General features: G+C 39.2%; 1 protein-coding gene across 3 annotated transcripts in view; it reads right to left on the bottom strand.

The window, feature by feature from the left end:
- Positions 1–4,978: 4,978 nt before the first annotated feature.
- Positions 4,979–22,958, bottom strand: part of LOC121370286 — a 30,849-nt gene continuing 12,869 nt past the window's right edge. For all 3 annotated transcript variants that reach the window (XM_041495424.1, XM_041495423.1, XM_041495422.1), the window contains exons 2-6: positions 20,360–21,088; positions 16,231–16,353; positions 15,102–15,212; positions 10,509–10,634; positions 4,979–7,649 (exon numbers count right to left, since the gene is read on the bottom strand). In XM_041495424.1, coding sequence (XP_041351358.1) covers positions 6,526–7,649; positions 10,509–10,634; positions 15,102–15,212; positions 16,231–16,353; positions 20,360–21,083 — 2,208 coding nt within the window. In that variant the 5' untranslated portion in view covers positions 21,084–21,088 and the 3' untranslated portion in view covers positions 4,979–6,525. The remainder of the gene's footprint in view (positions 7,650–10,508; positions 10,635–15,101; positions 15,213–16,230; positions 16,354–20,359; positions 21,089–22,958) is intronic.

Here is a 22,958-nt window from a genome sequence, read left to right on the forward strand (position 1 = left end):
GATATCAATGAAGTCTACAACGATGTTTGCGAGGTTAATTTAATTCACTTCAATTCAGTTTATTGTATCGATTTAACCTCTCGAGAGATTGCAAGCGTGGACATCCAAGAAGAGTTTGTTTTGTGGTTTTTATATATTTTTGCATGTATTTATATTTAAATATGTGTATATGTGTATAACGCATTTTAGGTCGGGCAGTTCTAAATAATAATTTTTAATACAGAGACTCTAGTAATTAGCCCTAGGAGTTGGATAGGAGGTTCTTCACCAGAATTTTAGGCACCCGCCACAGGAAGTTTACTTCGTAGGTGGGGAGGAAATAATTAAGGGGTATCCATCGTATTGGGAACTTCAGTGTGACCGGAACAGGGTGGGGGGGGGGGGACCCGAGGGGGGAGGGGCAGGCCCCCGGACACACCTAACTCCCCCTACGGCCGAAACCGCCTACGCCCTGTGGCACCTAACCTATTTCCGGTGGAATACCCACCCACCCACCCAGAACCCCCCCCCACCCAGACCCCCCCCCCCCCCCCCCCCCAGCTAGTCCAACCGTTGTTCCCTCCAGTCTCGATGCCCCTTGGTATTAATAGTCCAACGGAAGGGTCACTAGGAGAGTGGTCCAAAGTTTAACTCATCCGCTGGTGTATGGAAGAGAAGGCAAGGTTGAAAAGTTTGCGTCTGGTGAGTCCAGCGGAGCGAAACGTATTCTGATGATCCGGAAGTCCAGAGGCGCCTCTCTGCCAACCAAGAGAAACAAAACGTTATGTCATTCATCAGACGCTGGCACCACTTTAATGTTTTAAAAACTAGGAGGAATGGAATGGAACTATATTAACGTGCCCATATCCACTTAAGGTTTAGGCACGCCCACCCCGGACTTAGCCTCTGACATAGCCAATGACCAATTCCAGGACACGTGGGGGGGGGGGGGGGGGGGAGGGGGGTAAGTTTGAGGTGGGCGGAATTTAGAAAAATTGACAAAGTTGAGAAAAACCATGTCCGGTTAACGTTAAGGCCAAAAAAAAAATTTGGTCATCCAAAGTAGAAGGTGATTGGAGCAATTTAGACGGACTGCCAAAAAATAAAGGGTGCCAGACTATTTAAAAAAAAAAAAAAAAACGTTTTTGAAATGGCGGCAAATTTTTTTTAAAGTCTGACTAAGTCCATACTCACGAAGGCAAAGGAGTTTGGTGATAGGAGGCGTCTACGGTGTCCCTATGAAGTCGGAAACGTCGAACTGCGGTATGTGGTCTCTGTAAGCGGAGCTTGCTACTATTTCTGCTATGGCACGGTAGTCCTTTCCCGCGACGGTCTTCAAGACTCGGTGTAGTCTCGGGTTGTCCATAATTGTCAGTAGCACGCCCTGATGGTAAACGCCCAGATGACGAACAGTCGGGCAGACGGCGTTCCTTCCCTCGGGCATGCGGACTTTGCTGGTTGGTCGCTTGGAGAAGCGGTTGCCTTCCGTTTAACAACAGCCACAGATCGGGCCTGTGACTCGACGGCGGCACTCTTCCCGTGGGGGCGTGTCTTCGCTGGAGTCGCTGGAATCGAAGTTTCCGTAGGTGGTGGGGGCGATTCCATCCGTGCTTCGTTCAGGTCCGCCCCTTGCGTTTCCGATGCTGGTACCATTCCCAGTCTGGAGCTCCACGTGGTAAGACGTGTTTGTTTCGCTTGTGCACACACTGCACGTGCTTTCGCGGCTCGACTTTAGGATCCTTCACTTCGCTTGTTTTTGTCAGCGAAGTGAAGTGTTCTACTGGGATGTATGCGGCCATTGGAACTGATTGAACGCTCATGTTGACTTGCTTTTTTTCGTGAGTCGTATGACGGCCATTCTGCAGAACGCCACGGTTGTTCGCATTTAGTCTCTACATGTCCGAGCCTGTCCTAGCAGCACTGGAAGAGTGACCGCCCCACTCTAAGAAGAAATAGGAAACGGGGTCGGCCCCTACTACTCTTTTCTAGACTTTACTTTGTTATACTATGACGTGAGTCGGGCCCGAATTTTCAAAATTCTGCCCATTTTCAACTCTACCCCCCCCCCCCCCCCCCCCCCCCCCCCCCCCCCCCACACTCCATCCCGAGTCAGGCCACCGATCTTATCTAATTTCTTTTTGACCACCTGATCTAATCTAGCGACCAAATTTAATGAGTAGAATTTTCTTGCGCATCAAAATTTTAAAGGCCCACTATTTAATTTTTGGATGTAAATTTCAAAATTGTCCCCTTAATTTATTTAATTTTTTCTGTCCCGGGACAAGCCCCTGGCTATCCAGAGACAGGTCCCGGGACGGACATGTTCGAAACTCTAGTGGTATATGAGCATGTAAAAATTATTCGCACTTGCTAGTACCGGCAAAGCTGGTTCCGCTGGTCTCGCTGGTGTGTAGATCGGTGCTGGGGGTGTACAACGGAAGGAGACGCCGCCGGCAGTTGAGCTGCCGGCTTTGTCCCCCCCCCCCCCCACCCGGTCCGCCCCTGCCGCGTTGATCTTCCTCCGACTTCGTTTCCGAGTCCTCTTCATGACCGGGTCGCCATACACCAAAGGAACGGAAGCCCGCGACCCGGTGTACGCGACCCAATATTCGAGTAATTTCCCGTAAGACTGTATCAGTACCCCCAGGTGTGTGTGTGGGGGGGGGGGGGGGGGGGGGGCAGGTCGAGAGAGCACTAAACTACGTCTAGCTTCATCGAGAGAATTACTGGAAGTGAAACTAGTAGGTATAATACCAGGTTACATCAACTAGCATAGGTGCAGCGTACCGCCCTATTAAATTAATATTTATTTTTATTTCAATAAATTTAAAATCAGTATAAAATAAATTAAAACAAATTAAAAAGAGCACGCTTGTAAAACCTATCAATTTTTAAAAATATAACACCAAATGTAAATTAAAACGTTATATACAATATATACAAGTGGGGGGCTGTTACTGCCAGATAACAATCCCCTCTTTATCAACCAGAAGCAAAATCAAACATTCATCAATCATACTATACACACCACAAATAAAAATATACTATAATAAAAAGCATCATATTTATTTACAATGGTTAAAAAGATTTTAAAATCCGGTACATTTAAATAAAATGAAGAAAATTTGTTGGGTTTTTTTATTATTAGTATTAGCTTTGGTATCATTCTGTGCTAGACATGGCATAGATTAACCCGATTAAGAATTGCAATACATAGTGGCATGTATCATTCAAGATGCTTTGCTGATTTCATATATTTCTGCACATGCAGGAAGTTACTATGGAACATTTTACTTGTCAAAATCAGTTTTCTATGTGATGTTTAATTATGTTCTATGGATCACTGATCTGAAATAAAAAAATATTATTATTATAATTATTATTATTATTATTATTATTATAAATCAAATACACAGTTCAGTGCATTTCAAATCGGCTTTGTGCATGCATATTTCTTGTTCCAGTCAGTGCACCACGATTGATATATCAAAGGCCGTGGTATGTGCTATTCTGTCTGTGGGATGTGCATATAAAATACCCCTTGCTACTGATGCAAAAATATAGCGGGTTTCCTCTCTAAGACTATATGTAAAAATCACCAAATGTTTGACATCCAATAGGCGATCATTAATAAATCAATGTGCTCTAGTGGTGTCGTTAAACAAAACAAAAAACCATACGTAACCAATTCACTGCAGGCTTTGGATAACGCACGTGCAGTATACATTACTGGCTGTCGTTATGAAAAGTCTATCCGCCACCCTGCTGAAGTTGGTGCATTGTGTTCTCTCTGTTAATTTAGTAAACACGTTGTGCTATATGTTGCGTACAAACATGAATTCCTTAAATACAACCACAATGAATGCCGACATCTTTGTCTCTCAACATAAAGGTGTCTATACACATAGCGGCCATGTATATATATATATGCGCGGGGGGGGGGGGGGGGGGGGGGAGGAGCCCAGAGAAAGGTCACCACACCCGATCAAAACTTTCCCGCGCGAAGCATGGGTTATATTTACTATGATCAGAACATGTTTCAGTTCACAGAATAAACAAAATGCACCCACTCACAGGGATGGGGGTGGGGGTGGGGGTGGGGTGGGTGGGTATTGTTTTGATAAATATGGCTATTCTTGGGACACTATGTACAACACTCTAACTGTGACCTTCAAAGCCTGTAGTGAATTGGTTAACTAAGGCTGTAGTCAGTTTGAGTGAATGTGGCACTATTGTCCGTCTCATCCTACTACAAATATGTGGGGGGTTTTGTGAGAATAATTTCAATTTTGTTTGACGTAAGAAGAAAGGTAAAAGTGTTTTGGAATTAACAAAAAACAAAACAAACAAAAAATTGTATCCAATTTAGAAACAAACGGCTTAGAAATAAATAACTTATAGTAAATTCCACAGCATGAAAAAACGCGTTCCTGTGGGACGGACTATAATGTATCCAAAAAGACCCTGGAAGTGCACTGAACTGTGTATGTAGAAATGTCCTGCGTGTGCTGTGGTGTATGGAATCAGCAAAGTATATTGAATGATATATGCCGTACATTTATTTATGTTTATCCCACTTTCTTATTTATTGTCTCCAATTAACGAAGGAAGGAAATTGTTTATTTAACGACGCACTGAACACATTTTATTTACGGTTATATGGCGTCGGACATTTGGTTAAGGACCACACAGATATTGAGGGAGGAAACCCGCTGTCGCCACTTCATAGGCTACTCTTTTCGATTAGCAGCAAGGGATCTTTTATATGCACTATCCAATGGACAGGATAACACATACCGCAGCATTTGATGTACCAGTCGTGGTGCACTGCCTGGAGCGAGAAATAGCCCAATGGGCCCATTGACGGGGATCGATCCTTGACCGACCGCGCTTTACCACTGGGCTACGTCCTTCCCCTATCTCTGATTAAAGTCCGGTTGAACCCGTACATACGACGGCTCAAAAGGAAAAGTAGCCAAAAACAAATAATAATTAAACGGAATCAATACTGTATTTTATTCATGATAATATTTCATAAATTCAAACATATTTTTTGAACATTTCAGAACTGTTAAAGTGTATCGACGTGCTTGCTTAGTTGGTCGGTTGCTTGCATGCGTGCGTGCGTGTTTATGTATAGCAGACAGGCAAACATGTATGCAGACAGACAGACACACACATACATAGATAGATTCTATCTGCTGTCGATATTTTCATATATAACTGATTTACGGATATAAATCCATATAAATAAGAAGACAAATCTTAGTTAGGTTTTAGTCTAATGTTATTCTGTAAGATGGTTTATAGCATATCGAAAGTTAGATGAAGTGGAACGAATATAATAGTATATATGTCAAGTCATTTAATGTGTGTCTTTAGTAGGTCACCTGTCGCGCAAATGTGCCTTAGTAGGTCACCTGCTGCGAAACTCTGCCTTTAGTAGGTCGCCTGCCGCACAACTCTGTCTTTAGTAGGTCAACTGCTGCGGAAATCTGCCTTTAGTAGGTCACCTGCCGCGCAACTGTCTTTAGTAGGTCAACTGCTGCGGAACTCTACCTTTAATAGGTCAACTGCCGCGCAACTGTCTTTAGTAGGTCACCTGCCGCCCAATTTTGTCTTTAGTAGGTCACTTGCTGCGGAACTCTGCCTTTAGTGGGTTACCTGTCGCGCAACTGTCTTTAGTAGGTCACCTGCCTTGAGACCCTGCCTTTAGTAGATAACCTGCCACGCAACTCGGCCTTTAGCAGGTGACCTGCCACGCAACTTGGCCTTTAGTAGGTGACCTGCCAAACAACTCGGCCTTTAGTAGGTGACCTGCTACGCAACTCGGCCTTTAGTAGGTCCGCTTTCTTATGACCCTGTCTTTAGTAGGTCAACTTTCTTGTGACCCTGTCTTTAGTAGGTCAACTTTCTTGTGACCCTGTCTTTAGTAGGTCAACTTTCTTGTGACCCTGGCTTTAGTAGGTCAACTTTCTTGTGACCCTGTCTTCAGAAGGTCAACTACCGAACATTCCTAACTTGATAGGTCAACTACCGAGAGATCCTTCCTTTAGCTTGTCAACTAACCATAACCTTAAACAGACGATTCTTCCTTTAATAGGTAAACTGCTGGGGTACTCTGCCTTTAGTAGGTCCCTAATTCTAACCAGAAGATTCTTCCGTTAATAGGCCAACTAATGGGGATCTCTGCCTTTAGTAGGTCCCTTACTCTAACCCTAACCAGAAGATTCTTCAACTGCTGGAAGACTCGGCATTTAGTAGGTCGTTAACCCTAACCCTAACCAGAAGATTCTTCCTTCAATAGGCCAACTGCTGGGGAACTCAGCCTTTAGTAGGTCCCTAACCCTAACCATAACCCTAACCATAACCCTAACCAGATAATTGTTCCTTTAACAGGCCAACTGCTATGGGGATATGCCATTAGTATGTACCTAACCCTAACCACATAATTCTTCCTTTAATAGGCCATTGTTGTCATGGTGTGCAGTTGTTTGTGTTACCTCAAAATGTATTTCTCATAGCGAAATGTAACACGACTGAAGGTCACTCCTCTAATTGTTTTCTGCATGTCTGCTGTGTGACGTCAAAACTAGCATACAATGCAGACGGGTACGATGTACGCTGCATATATTCCGGTGTGTTCGGACAGTCATTCTGCAGGTGTTCATTACACACCTCCCCGCCGTTTGTAAATGAATGTCTGTCCATATGAGACACATTAGCGTGAAAACAGCCTGAACGTGCTGAATGACAATCAGACTCTTCATCCTCCCTCAGGAATTTGGTAACAGGGGCATCCAAGGGTGTGTTGTGTTGCGTTAGTTGTACTGGCGTGTCGTGATGAGGACTCTGCTGTACTAGTTGTGCTGGCATATCATTTCCAGTACAACCCACTAAACTGTTTTTCGGGATACTCTTCTCCAGTTCCAAATCTTCAGCGTTAACCTCTTCACCTCTAAATTTCTTCGTTTGGCAATTAATTGTATTTGGCTTGTTTCGTCCACAGTGGTCCACAAAGTTGAAAGGGTTAATACCAGCACTGCTTATGACCAGACCTGGATGGCCTTCAGCGGAAGACTCGTGCTCAATAGCATTCCGTGGCGTATTGTAGTTTGATGTCATGTGTTGTCTCGAACCATGCTTGTGTATCTGATGGTTGATCTCTTTTACTTCTTTCGTATTTAGATCTTCTTTAGGGAGGTTTTCTCTCTCTGGCCAGTAGGTGTTATCTTCAATAGAGTGAATAGGTCCCGAACTGTACGACATATCGTAATGCTCATTTTGGCGATCATTATAATACTGAACCGAGAATTCAGTAGAATGCGATCTTTGAAATGTTTCTTTTCGAACTTCATCGAGGAATTCCATCTCCTGTTTGAATTGATCATCTCTGTCTGCGGGCCTTTTCGTGTGTTTTACCAATCGATAATCATCGTGGTTTCGAACTGTATTTGTTGCAATGCATCGCTGTGTTGAGTCGCAGTCACCGTTGGCACAATTTAGATTTTCCAAAATGTCATTCATTGTCAAATTACTTTTATCACAGCCGTCACCATGATTACCAGTTCGGCCAGTGGTAGTGTCAGGCTTTGTCCAATCAGCTTTGCCATGATAGGCGTTGATATTATTCTGGGCAACACCGGCGGAACGGTCATCGTCATCTGTTCCTAAAATATATAAAACAGCAATTACAATGTTTTCTTTCACAACAGATTCCGTGGGAATTTTAAAGGACTATCCTACATCTGTAGCCATTTTAAAAGGTTTTCGACAAATAATACAGGTTTACATTATTGAAATTACAATTTACTTACATTTTCTTGCTTAGAGTATGGACCAATGCAATTATGGACATTCTATTGTTTTGTAGTATCTCACTATCATTTTTTTTCGATTTTTTTTTTTTCCAACGGTCAAACAAAATTGTAAATAATTCGACCAAAGGCCATTCCAAATGCAGGGGGGGGGGGGGGGGGGTGGGGGTGTAGAAATGAAAAATACCAGAACCAGTCCGTCAGCCTATAGAATATATTATTGTTTAACAATATTATAATATACTCTGCTTCATTTCAAATGATTTTTTTGTGGTGTTTCAATGACAAACAAATTAAGAACACTTGGTAAGTGATCAACATCATGTAGCAAACGAAAACAAGACCCAAACATTGACTAACAAATGAATACATTTTTTAATACTCTGATAAATACTAAGTTTTTCGCATTTCTTTTATATAGATTTACAAAATTCAAGTGACATCCCGAAAGTGTTTAACAAAACAATCTATTCAAACCACACCGTGGATTCAATGCGAAAACAAAATATGTATATAACAAATAAAATTAGTCAGTCGGAAAACGAGATCGCCCATTGGACTGGTAGATGCATTTTTAAACTAGTCCGTCAAAATGTTTACTCGCATTTGGCGACAGGGCGAGTACATATTTAATGTTTTATATTTAAAACATGTTACGGTAAGATAGTGTTTAAAAAAAACCCATAGAATGTGTTTATTTTGTTGGAGGAGTAAATGGAAGTATCGCTGGTGTTCAAAACTATCATAGTGCCCTTGATGAATAAAACAGGCGACATGTACCATTTTGAAGTTTAGAATGTGTAGCATTCACACAAAAAGTATACAATGTCATACTGAGTTATATTAAAGCGGCAGACCCTAGTTTTTAAACCCTACGACGTATTTCTCACTATTAAAGCCGTTTTTGATAATTTTAATTAGGAATACTTTCATTGTATTATTTAGAATATTCATTTTTGTACACCTGAAGTTGATCTGGTCATCCAAGTTTTTTGTAATACCCCAAAATGCATTTTTCATTATTCTAAAAACGCACGTTCGTCTCAGAAGTAATGTTTGTTTGTTTTGGGGGGGTTTTGTTGGGCTTTTTTTTTTGGGGGGGGGGGGGTATCCCACTGCCCCCTTTCCTTTCTCTCCTTTGAATTACATCTCATTTCTTCCCGATCTGGCAACTCTTCCTATCTTTCAACTTCTTTCGCTGTCCACCTCCACATCCCAGTCCTTTATCTCTCCAACCGCGACAGGTGCTTGTCTCTTGAGACTATCCATGACACACTTGCCATTCCCCATCAGTGTTTAGCTGTGGGCTTAGTCTGACCACTTCGGGGAGTGTTCAGTAGTTATTTCTGGCATTGTTAAGAGGCACTTGTAACCACCTACTATGCACCCCTACTGCTGGCGGTCGTTGGTTAGTGCCGTGGGTCAGACCAGCTTTATTAGCGGCAGAGGACGAGGATACCAGGGAAATACACAGAGACTGCACCCGTGGAGGAAGGTGAGACAGGTAGGCGATGGTGTGGACAGCTCAGAAGACAGAGTCGGAGGAAACTGACAGAAAGGGTCGAAACAGATTGAAATCGTGGGAGAAATTGGAAAGTTTTTGTATATTAAGATAATGAGAATGATAGGCAGAGGGTGATAGATGAGAAAATGAATGAATGTGTGAGCCAGCTTTGACGGGATTTGAACCACTGTCGTCAGCTTGATTGTCCAGCAGCTTATCCACTAGACCACGGAGCTCACTCTGAAGTAATGTTTATTGAGACAAGCTCTAGTTATTTTTTAGACAATATTTGCCCATTTAAACATCACAGACTAGCTTCTTTCTGTTATAATCTTCTCTAAATCTGTGTTGCATGTTTGTAGATTAACTAAACTTAAGTGTCAATTTTCACAGGCTGAAACTAGGTCTGCGACTTTTATATAATATATTTACTTCTATCCTAACAGATGTACAGTGATAGAAGAGGTTTATAGCAGCTTAAGCTGGATTGTAATAAAAGCATGAAGAAGAGCAACAAAATACCAACAATGACGATGCTTACAACGATGGAGATGACGATGATGATGATAGTAAGGATTATTATGATAGTGATGATGATAATGATGATGGTGAAGATGATGATGTCGATGATGATGATGATGATGATGTCGATGGTGATGATGATAATGATGCTGATGATAATGCTGATGATGATGATAATGATGATGATGATGGTGATGGCGATGATACTATTACTACTGATGATGATGTTGGTGGCAGAGCCGTATTTAGACCAAAAGATAACAAGGGACAGGAAAAAGGAAATAAGTCATGTCAATATAGGGTATTTTGATAGAAAAAAGGGCACCTGTAAACTATAAAGGGTAATTTCTAGTATTTTCGAAGGGATGGGGCAACTGCCTCCCCCTGCCTCTGCTAAATAACGTATGGATGTTTCATTTGTTTTTAATAATAAGTTATTATCACTGCAGCAGTATTGTGGACAAAATAGTTCAATGTGTAGTGTGACATATTGGCCAGTTAGATTGCATTTGCTTGCAATAATCTCTTCACCATTGTTCAGTACCTTACTTAGAATGTTTTAAATATTTAGGAGTATAACGCAATAGCGCACCAAACAATAATATTCAAGGAAATTGAAACATATGACGAAAGATGTGAACTAGTATAGGACAGATGACTGTACTTATTTTTAAATCCCAACTCACCCGTAGAGTCTTTCAAGTCATCTTGCATCAAAGCTGGTATTCCAAACCCGTTGTCTACTTTCTGGAGCACGTGGTTTCTCAACAGTCTAATAATGAAATATTTCTTTGCTGCAATTGTCGTTCCCTCTGTGTGAAATAAAAGTACACTTACAAGTGGTAAAATTAACTAAATACATATTATTGTAGGTAAGCCTACACAAGATCATCTGAGAAACCAAATCGTGTGAACGTTGAAGACAAAACACCACTGTGTGTGCATGTGCAAAATATTAAGCTTGATAAAATGGAATTTCAAATATAAAAGGAGCAAATATTCTACCTTTCTAAAATTTTCTTTTTATGACAGACACGTACACCAGTATTTGACTGATTGAAACATACCTGTATTATATTGCATATAAGGTACAAATAGATTGGGCACAAGTTATCCAACTGATGAGGCCCTCTCCTAATAACATACAATAATGACAATATGACAATAACGGCGACTACAACTATTACAAGAATATACAAAAAAAAAAAATATTCAAAGAGAAGTATATACATGAGAGAAAAATAAAACAGAACTCTTTTTTTTAAATAAATAAATAAATAAAAAATGAATGAAAAAATGAAGAAGAAAAGCAAACGAAGGTGATGTATTTTCCTGCGTAACTGATTTAGAATTAATTAGTCATTATTATAGACATTATTATTATCATTATTATTATTATTATTATTATTATTCAAAACGCTGAGTTTGTTTAATATATTTATGTACAATACCTATAGCATATTTGTTTGTTAATAGTATCATTTACAACAGTACTGCCATACAATACTAATTGCAGATTAACCGGTCCAAACGTTTTTAAAGAATCTGAAAGAAGTTGTCTCTGTTTGGTAAAAAGATTACATTCAAAGAAATAATGATAGCACTTTTCAGAGTGGTATCCACAGTTACAAGAGGGATCTGGTATAAGTCCACAACAATATAAGTCCCGCGTTTAAAGTACTGCAACCATGTCTTAATCTAGTGTGGAAAATATTTTCCTTTCAATTTCCATCTGAATATAATGCATTTACCTTGCAGCTCTGGGATGCTACTGCTTTTTTGAAAGTGGAAATTCCTTCACTGTACACCATTATTTGATAATACACTAAACGTGATTTCAAGAACATTAAAAAATGACATTTAACTAGGATTTATTTTAAAATTTATTTTTAGGCGATCAATTTACCGTTCTCCAGAGACTTTACAGCGACAGTGGCGTGATGGGGGTGGGGAGAGCGAGTGATCACTCACATAATGGTGAATTCCAAACTGCCATAATATACATCTACTATCTTATTATTTCTTTTAATTATTTTTCCCCAAGGCCCTTTAAACAAAGACGACTCACGACATATATCTTATACCATAGCTACAAAAACATATACAGGTACTGCTTAAAGGGACAGTCCTGAGTTTGCTGCATTTTTAAAGATGTCATCGACTAACAGAGACTTTTTAACGATAGTAATTACATATTAAATATATTTTTTCTGCATATAATATATTAAACGTGTTTCTGATCGTTCTAGTATATGTACTAAAGTACTAATCAAAATTAATACCCAGGTGATTTTGCAGTCTTATATATTATTTATGAAAATCCCTGGAATAAAAACCATAAAAATGTGTCAGTATTATCATGACCTGTTACGGTATTTAAACAACCGGTACAAAAAATGTCAATAAATGACCTGTTATAGACAGAAATGTGAGATTTATTTACAATTTTACTGCAAAACCTATGTAATTTGAAACAGACTATAACACCCAGGTTGATATTGATTACACCTGACAGGTGAAATCACAAGTACTAAGTGTAAAAATACATAGCAGTCCAGCATATTAATTTTAATCAAATAATTAAAATAATTATATATATTTGCTAACAACAAAATGACTTCTGTTGTATCCATATAATCAATGTGCTAATAAATAATTTTTTCAAATCTTAATCTGACAAAGCAGTTTATTGAACTTCATTGTATTGGAAAGGACAGGTGTATTATTTCTGGTTTATAAATGGTACAAGGACCTGCAGTCTCAGTTACAGTTAGTAAACTTGTGAAAGCAGTTTAATAATTTTTCCATCTGGAGAATAAGAGAGGGAAATCGCTTATAACTTTAAATAGAGTTATTAAGAGAACAGCTAGGACAGTTGGAATGTTAACAGCACAGATTTGTTATATATGTTGTAAAGAAAGGCAGAAAACCCCCAGGGGCTTTCTCAAAATTAAAACTTTCCAAAGGTCGCAAACATATTGTTAATGAATTCGACAAACAGGTTATCCAGCGTGCTCTTTACAAGCTATATGAAAATAGGCTACCACCCATTGTAAAACGAATACAGAAAGAAATCGGTGACAGTATACATATTTCAAATGCTACAGATCATAAAGTACACTATGCCCAGGTGGACACTAAAGTAAAACTGGTGGAAAAAATTAAACTGAACACAACAAAACTGATTACAGAGTGGACCAAATGGCCGAGTTACACGGACATGTTGTTTTAAGGACCAGTAAATGTTGAGACCACCCCTCTGCTTAGCTTAGTACTTGTGATTTCACCTGTCAGGTGTAATCAATATCAACCTGGGTGTTATAATCTGTTTCAATTTACATATGTTCTACAGTAAAAATCCATCTCATATCATCTCAATACGTCTGAACAGACTGAGCCAGTGGACCAGTCAATGCCGCAGTTGGACACAGCGATCTGCGAGACTCCACGGCGTGCGTCTCCCGTTCCAACCCCTTCGAGGCGGTCGGCGCCGAGTCCCCCACCCCCGGGGGGCTCCGCCAAGACCCCTATGGATGGTGCTGCTGCGAAGCGGAAGGCCGTCACCCCACCGAGTAGTGACCAGCCAGCCAAGGCCCGGCCTTCTGCGACTGCCCGGGGCAGGGACGCCGCCTGGAGCCTCACCATCTCCAAGATCAAGGGCCAGTACGCTCGATACTTGGTCGGGGACACCTCGGACACCAGCTCACTGCCGGGAGGCATTCTTGAGGGCAATTTTAAGAAGTTTCCTGACGGAGTTGAGTGTGCCATCTTGTGGTGACGTCGCGCCGAGATGATCTCTACAGACAGGGAATACTCTTGGAAGACATGGACAACTACACCGTCCACAGAGTACTGAAGATCATCGCCGGCGCCCATTACGTCGAGCTAGCTAAGACCTTGCTAGCCCACCGTTGGAGGAAACTGGTGCCACAGTTCAACGCCAAGCACTTCAACTCGTCCCCGTAGTCGCCAACCATTTCAAGGGCTTAGTTGGATTTTAAAAAATTTGACCGGCATTCAATTTTTTTTTTTAGTTTTTTAGTTTTTTTTGTAAACAGTCCGACGCACTTTATTTTGGTAGCCCGTCTAAATTGCTAAAATCACCTTAAAACCCTTTCGGTCGAGCACTCTAATTTTGTTCTTAGTGGTATATGGACACGTTAAATTGTTATCTATCTGTCATATTTCTATCTAACAGGTCAATTATTGTCATTTTTTTACCGGTTGTTTGAATACCGTAACAGGTCATGATAATACTGACACATTTTTATGGTTTTTATTCCAGGGATTTTTATAAATAATATATAATACTGGAAAATCACCTGGGTATAATTTTGATTAGTACTTTAGGTTAAATTTCATTTTATTTCCTAATTTTGTTTTCGTACGAACGAATTCCAGTTTGGGCTTCTTACAAATATTAAGACGACCAGAAACACATTGAATATACAGACACTGATATTCTAAACAAGAAAATATATTTTAATACGTATTTTTAAACATTAAAAGAAATTGTTAGTCGGAAACATCTTACAATACAGAATCTCAGAAATGGCTCTTTAATGTACATGTAGCGAATACTATTATTATAGCTTCTAACTAAACAGATTATATACAGACAGACAGACGGACACATTCAGATTTCTTATTTACGTCTCATCTTGTGTACAAATTTTAAAAAAAGAAGAGTTCAACAACAACAATAATAATATAATATGTCAGCAATCAAAGTACAAATGCAGTTCCTATCATATGGAGTTATTTATGGGAGACTTCAGAACTAATAAAAAAAAAAAACATGTCAGAAATATTTAAGAAGTATTGTATTTACAAGAAATAAAACTAAAAACATAAATGTTTTTTTTTAAATTTGGCGACGTAATAAACTAACATGGCCACTTTTGTCTGTAATTTTAACAATATCCGGGTGGTTTAAAAGTAATCACATTTAAAAAAAAAAAAAAAAAATTCAGCCGATGAGTAATAAACGAATGTGTTCTGGTGGTGTCGTTGGCGGTTGAAAACAAAACCTTCACATGCCGTGGGACACAGGTCAGCAAACACCATAGCCAGGCGCGGATTCAGGCGGGGGCCAAAGGCCCCCCCCCCCCCCCCCCTTATTACAGAATACACAGAAATGCAAAGTTATCCCGTCCACCTGTCAAGGACGTTTAAATTCTATTTTCAAAAACTAGAACGGGTTTTGGGCCCCCTGTATTAAAAACAAAACACTGGATTCGCGCCTGATAGCATAAGCATAACAACAAAGTCTACGTTACCTGCCACGGCTATAGATTCTGCAGTAACCGCCGGCCCGAACTTTGTGATTTTGTAAGCCTCCTTTCTAAGTTCTTCGGGAAGTGTGTCTAAGAAACTTCTGTTTTTGTCACCTGAAAACAGCGAGAGTAAAAACCTGCCTCGAGTCTACGTTACATAGGTACAACTTCAGGAGACGATCAAAACAGTGTACCCGCCTGCTACCGATTTGATCGGGCTGCTGGTGCTCCCTTGCACCTGCCAGTGCGCTACAACAGCTTGTTCTGAATGTGCACGTAAAACCCAATGACATGACAAAACAGTGTGTTCATTTCATTTCAAATTATTTTCATGCTTATATCCAATTGAGGTTCAAGCACGCTGTCCTAGGCACACACCTCAGCTATCTGGCCTGTCTGTCCATGACAGTGTGTTAGTTGTTAATGGTTAGTGAGAGAGAAAACGATGTAGTGGTCTTACACCTACCCACTGAGTCGTTAAAACTCGCTCTGGGTGGGAGCCGGTACCGGGCTGCGAACCCTGTACCTACCGACCTTATGTCCGATGGTTTAACCACGACACCACTGAGACCGGTAAAACAAAAAGAACAAGAGTGTGTTGTTGAGTAAGCACTCCCGCATGAATCTTTATGTGTGACATGTATTCACGTGTGGTAAAGTGCTCGCTTGATGCGCGGTCGGTCTGGGATCGATCCCCGTCGGTGGGCCCATTGAGCTATTTCTCGTACTACTCTATCTGTGGGATGGTGCATATAAAAGATCCCTTGCTGCTAATCGAAAAGAGTAGCCCATCAAGTGGCGACAGCGGGTTTCCTCTCTCAATATCTGTGTGGTCCTTAATCATATGCCTGACGCCATATAACCGTAAATAAAAATGTGTTGAGTGCGTCGTTAAATAAAACATTTCCTTCCGTCCTGTATGCAGGTGTATGTGAACGAGTGTGGTGTGTCGACATATAGTGTGTATGTGTGTGTGATTTTATCCGAGTGGCATGTATTTATTTGTGTGTTTGTATTTATGATTTTGTGTTTGTATTAATGTATGATGCGTGTGCCGTGTTTGTATTTGTGTGTGATGTGTGATGTGTGTGGCGTGTAGGTGTTTTGTGTAAATGTTTATCATTCTACTTACTAATTCGTTCGTCAGGCGCATAGTTTTCAGGGTTGGTAATTTCCTGTCTCATCCCAACTGTGAACATCAACTGTTTGAACTCCACAGAATCCATCAGACCTCTGTTGTTCATGAGTTCTGAAGCTGTGAAACGAACAAAATAAGTTTCATCGCAGTTTCTAAAGCACTGATTCAAATATTAATTAAACGGTTTGGATGGATTTTTGAAAAAAAAAAAAAAAAATTATCTTTCTTTGTTTTATTTTGTTTTGTTTTTGTTTTTGTTTGTTGTTTGTTTGTTTTTGTTTTTTTGAGAGGTGGTTGTTGTTGTTGTGGAATTTTTTTGGAGGGTTGTTGTTTTTTTTTACGACGTTTTTTTTTCGTGTTTTTTGTTTTTTGGGTTTTTTTTAAACTATTTTCATTCGATTCTAACCTGAATCATGCTAGAAAATATATATTAAAATTGTCTTAAAAACTATCTTAAAATCCCAACGTTTCGTTTAAAAACTTTAAACTTCCTCAGGGGAATAAAATGAAGTACCCATATACGGGAAAACACATACCACGGCCTTTGACCAATTGTGGTGTACTGGTTGGAACGAGAAAAACCCCAATCAATTTAATAGATTTACCTAGGTGGTTCGATCCTGCGACGCAAGCACCTCAGGCGTGCAATCAACCGACTAAGAAAAAGCCCGCCTCGGGTAGATGTAAGCAGAGGCGGATCGGGGGGGGGGGGGGGGCAGTGGCCCGGGCCCGGGCCCCACCTAAATTTTGCGACAGTTATATTTTTTTATATATTAATTTAATTTTTTTTACGATCCCCTCCAAACCTCCCCAGAGTTCCATTGGCATTCTGCCTCATGTCATTGCCCACCCCCCCCCCCCACCCCCCACCCCCCACCCCACCCCACCCCCAATGGATTTTCTGGATCCGCCACTGGTAAGTTCACTAATCTGACTTTTCGCTCACTGACCAGTAACAACTAATAACCACTAACCCACTGTCCTGGACAGACAGCCCAGATAGCTGAGGTGTGTGTCCAGGACAGCGTGCTTGAACTATGATTGGATATAAGCAAGAAACTAAGTATAAATGAGATCGTCGTGACCCGTTGCATCCCAGACAGCCGATCCACTACGAGCTGGTAGAGTATTTTTATGTGACATGTTGGGAATAACAGCCGTCATAAATTTAAAAAGTGTCACGAGAAAACGTTTAAAATGGTGGATCTAGCGTGGCTGAATATTAAACATCGCATATTTAAGACTACAATGTAGTTTTTATTACTCCAGCGGGCACTCATAACCGGACAAATAAAAATGATAATATCTCACTATTCGTGTAACGTACAATATTACTGGATGATCTGGCACTTACAAACCAATGACTTTGACGGTACTAAATATGACGTCATCACGATTTGCCTATAACATACACAATGGCATCACATAATTTACATAATTTGTATTTACGCATGTCAGTTTTTGTTGTTAAATTTGAAACATAGTTTATATAGACTAGAACACCATCACCGACTGTGACTGGATTCGAACTCAAGACGCCCATCTACAATTGTCTTAGACAACGTCAACGCTAACCAACTGACTCAGTGATATTACGGTACAAGCGGAAAACCTGATGGGTGAAACTGTTTATTTGTGCTACAACATTTAGGACATTGGACGATATTTCCAGCACTGTATACTAACTTTATCTTAACAAAATTATTCTCTACATACGAGGACGTGTCTTTTTCTCTTTTTTTTTTTTTTTTTTTTTTTTTTTTTTGATGGGGGAGAACTGTCAGAGTGCAAAATTTAAAATTATATTCAAATATAATTTATGTATTTAGCTGTTCATGTACAGTTCAATTAATTGTTATTCTGTCACCTGACATGCATGCAATAACTTAGTCTTTCGTAAAGTAAGAGCTAGCAATCAGACCAATTAGTGTCAAACTAAATTACACCAATCAAGTACACTGCGGATTTTAATTATATCCCCCAGCTTAAGAGCTAAGGAATATTCAATTTTTCAATTCAATTTTTTCAATTTCAATTCTTTATTTCAGCCTTGGGCAGAAAACAACAGCATACACATTTCGAACGGAGTCTTAATGCACGCAGGCATTAATGAACTGTTGACAATATAGTACAATACCATATCAAAAGTAATTTTTGTTTTAGGGGAAGCGTTGTGAACAGAGCATCCACTGGACTGGAACTACGTTTACAGCAGACATAACTCCCTTGGTAATGTATCCCTTATCCACCGAAAATATAAGTACCCAAAGATTATTAAGGAAATCTCTATACCCCTATATCCAGACAAATGCCCCGCTCACAACGTGCACGTTATAAAACCAGTAATAGTTGATCATATATATTTGAACACAGAAAAATCAAGTATGGGGATTTTGTCGTCTTTTACATACATTGTGTAGAAAAGTACCCAGTCGCCGTAAGTTATTTTTACTAGAGGAATTAAACAATGAAACCAACTTAAACATGGATGGATGGACCCATTAATACTTGTTTATATATAAAAGTCTTATGTCATCAAAGAAAGGGCAACTTAAGATAACATGGAACTCGTCTTTAATTTCGTTCATATCACGGAAAATACATAATCTATCGCTACGCTGAGTGTTGTTGTAACGCCCAATATAAACTGTGGCAATTATGTGTCAACAAATATGTGTATCTTATAAATATTATTTTTCTATACATGACAGACAAACCCAAGGAGAGAAGCTCTGCTGATCGTACCCTTAAGGTTCTCAGTCGCAATGTCAACTCTATAGGGAGACGTATGTGTTATTCACACAAAGCTGAGACCTATATCATCTGTATTACCACGTTGTTAAAGGGACATTCCTGAGTTTGCTGCAATGTTTTAAGATGTTGTCAACTAATAAAATATTTCTACGATTAAACTTACATATTAAATATGTTTCTGATCGTTCTAATATTTGTATTAGGTTAATTTTCATTTTATTTCCTAAAACAAATACGAAATTATTTGAAGACAAAATCCAGTTTGGGTTCTTACAAATATTAAGACGACCAGAATCATATTGAATAAACAGACATTGATATTCTAAACAAGAAAATATATTTAATATGTAAGTTTAATCGTAGAAATATTTTATTAGTCGGAAACATCTTACAATGCAGCAAACTCAGGAATGTCCCTTTAACAGGTATCACGTTGGAAAGGAAAATACAACCTACAAGTAAACTTGTGACTTTTGTCAGCGCAAGGAAAATCTATACTGTGTTAGTATCGGAAGAAAATATTGGTTTCAAACCATCAAATGCAAATGGACAATCTTTGATAAAATAAATACTATTTTTTCATTTACACCTGGCTGCTTAAAACTGCTATCGCGCCTACTCGTACAGCATAACATATTATACTAATGCATAATACAAACACTCGTTTTAATAAATTCGTACTTAGCCATTTTAAATTTTAATCAGTTTTTATTATTTGTAGTCCTACTCGCTTACAGCACTGTTTATTTGTAACTAATATTAAGGATTACAGGAATGCGAAAGTTGATATATACTCTTCACAAAAAAAGTAGGGGAACCTGAAATATTAATGTTAATATCAGCTATTAGACCGAACATACGTTTTGACTACATACATCCTAGTAAAGAACGTTCAGGTCATCAACACACCGAAACACATTCCATAGTTTGCATGTGCATCACGCAGTTGCCCCGTACACGTGCGTGGGATGTCATTCTCGATTTTGACAATTTTCATGAAGGTCGATTAATCACTGTGGAACATTGTTTCTGTCAATCTTTGTCATTTTGTTGATTATACAGTTGTTATTGTTTTGTTTTTAGTCATTTTTATTGTCTGAATTTGCGATTTATTGATAAAAAAAAAGGTCAACTTTCAATTTTCACTTCTGACCCCAGTCGTCCTTCAAGATCTTTGGTGGTCATAAAACCTACTGTAATACTGAACTACCGGTTGTAATGTTTACCCAATTAATTCACTATTATCATATAACCATTTCCCACAGCTAATATACCTTACAATTGTGGCAATTGTAAATTCTTATTACAGTTCCGCTACTTTTTTTGAAGAGTATATATACGAATTGGATTATTAATAATATAGGCCTACCTATCATCACCAAAACGGTCGGGTTGCCATTAGCAACGTCTCTATCGTTTAAACACTTCACTATCTCATCTGGCACGTCCTCTGCAGTGAGGTCATACTCATCAAATATCTCACGTGCTTCAGCCACGGTCAGAGATCGAAGTACACGCGAGAAGAACTGCTTTCGCATAAATGCGAAGAGGAGGACCATCTCTGACGTATACATGAACTTGAACTGGATCTTGACATTCTGGTTGTTGGTGGCCCCGGGTTTTAAAAGTTTTATTATAGTGTTTTGGATATCGTCCTTGGCGGAATAGGTCTGACTTCGCTGTGATTCGTTTTGAATGTTAGATTCAGGGGAACATTTCTTCCCTTCCTCAGAGGGTCTCCGTATATTATCGAAGTATATGCAAATATGCGAGATACAGCTCTTTGAAAAAACCTGCACGAGTTCAGCTAAATCGTTGTTGTTGTAACAAGGAACATGTTCTCTCTCTACCTTTGCCTTTTGACAGATTATGTCGATCAAGCAGTCGAACAAGTTCTTTTTGGATGTGATCATTGAGACATCCACTTTGATAAAAACCATGTCGCCATATTCCTTCTCTGCCGCTGTGTATATGAAATCCATGAAACACGACTTCCCCATTCCAGGACAAGCAGAGAGCCCGATAATTTTATAATCTTTAAAGTTCTTGAAGAATTCTTCCTCTTGGTCTTTGCGATGTACGTAGAATTCCATGATACCTACAAAGAGAAGTGCATTCGTATTTATGTTTAAAGTCGCAGACCCTAGTTTCAACACATAAAAATGTACACCAAGTTTGAATAATCTACAAACCTGCAACATATTTGGACAAAGTCACAATAGAGTGAAATAAGGGTCCGTGATGTTGAACCTGGGAAATTAGCATTACAAATAGATTAGAGTTCGTCCCCATAACCGTCAGAGGTACATGCCTTTTTTAAAATATGAAAAATGCATTTTGTAGTATTAGAAAGACCAGGAAATGGATAATCTAAACAATAAAATCTAAGAATTGTCGGAGTTGAATTATCAAAAATGACATAGTTTTAAAACAAAAAATGCCGTAGTGTTTAAAAATTAGGCTCTGACACATTAAAGTTTAACGATAATAATATACTGAACTCCACTAAAAACGCAACGGTTAGACGTGTCGATGTAAAACAATTACATGAAATGGGAAAATAATACATTTAACAGATTTTGTTAATGTTGTTTTGTTTATCGACACCACTAGAGCACATTGATTTATTAATCATCGGCTATTGGATGTCAGACATTTGGTAATTTCGACATTCAGTTTTAGAGAGGAAACACGCTATATTTTCCCATTAGTAGCAAGGGATGTTTATATGCATCACCCAACAGACAGGATAAAACATACCACGGCCTTTGATATACCAGTCATTGTGCACTGGGTGGAGCGAGAAATAGCCCAATGGGCCCACCGACGGGAATCGATCCCGCCTCGTCAGTTGACAGTGAATCTGAGGATAGCAGTATATATGTGCTACGTATTATGTACAACACACTGAGGTCGTTTGATGAACTACCCTCACGTGTTTTTGTTTTTTGTTGTTGTTGTTTTTTTGTGCTGGAGTTTTGCTAAACATTATTTTATCCATTCATTAATTCATCCATTCATTTATTTATTCAGGCTTTAGAGGTTAGGTGTTTTACTGGGAAACCATTTGATCAATAGTACGAAATGTCGGTATCTTGATTTATTATTTTATACAATTATTTACAATTTGCAGTTATATTTTATTTTAATAATTTTCAAAACATGGTAACTAAACTTATCAACAATCTAAAACTAAAATTTGACATACAATTAGGTTTATCTAAGTCATATTACAAATATTTTTAGATTTTCAAACCAAAATTACCGTTATTTCAGTCAGCCATTAATCAACACAATATCTGACAGTATTAGAAACAGTTTAAATGAACTTATTGAGCCCATCAGCTTTAATACCAAGATCACATTTCTAAGTGCTGTAGATCTGAAGATATACAGTTTTGATGATGAACTGGTGGCCATTTCGAAAAAAACAAAAACGGCCGCCATCTTGTTCGCACCAACTTTAGAAAATGTCATCTTATATTTTCATTAACACCATACCCCAGAGATTAATTTCAGCCATAGTGACAAATGTTATACTTCTGGTCCCGGTTACTAAAAAACCTAAGGCTCTTTTTTCAGCATCTGCTGCAGTACTAAAATGCAAAGAGTACACTGAACACTGAAGGTGAATTATCCTGGTCGATATTTTTACATTTTTATTACACACGTGCTCACACACACGAGCACACATGCATGCAAACCCTCTGAGGATTATTTTTCTACTAGTATTTGAAATTAATTATTTACTTGTAATTTTTATGGGGCGGGATGTAGCCCATTGGTAATGCGCTCGCCTGATGCGCGGTCGGTCTAGGATCGATCCCCATCGGTGGGACCCGTTAGGTATTTCTCATTCCAGCCAGTGCACCATGACTGGTATATCAAAGGCCATGATATGTGCTATCCTGTATGTGGTATGGTGCACATAAAAGATATCTTGTTACTGACGAAAACAATGTAGTATG

This window comes from Gigantopelta aegis, chromosome 4 (genome assembly GCF_016097555.1).
Source record: "Gigantopelta aegis isolate Gae_Host chromosome 4, Gae_host_genome, whole genome shotgun sequence".
Classification (NCBI taxonomy): Eukaryota; Metazoa; Mollusca; class Gastropoda; order Neomphalida; family Peltospiridae; genus Gigantopelta; species Gigantopelta aegis.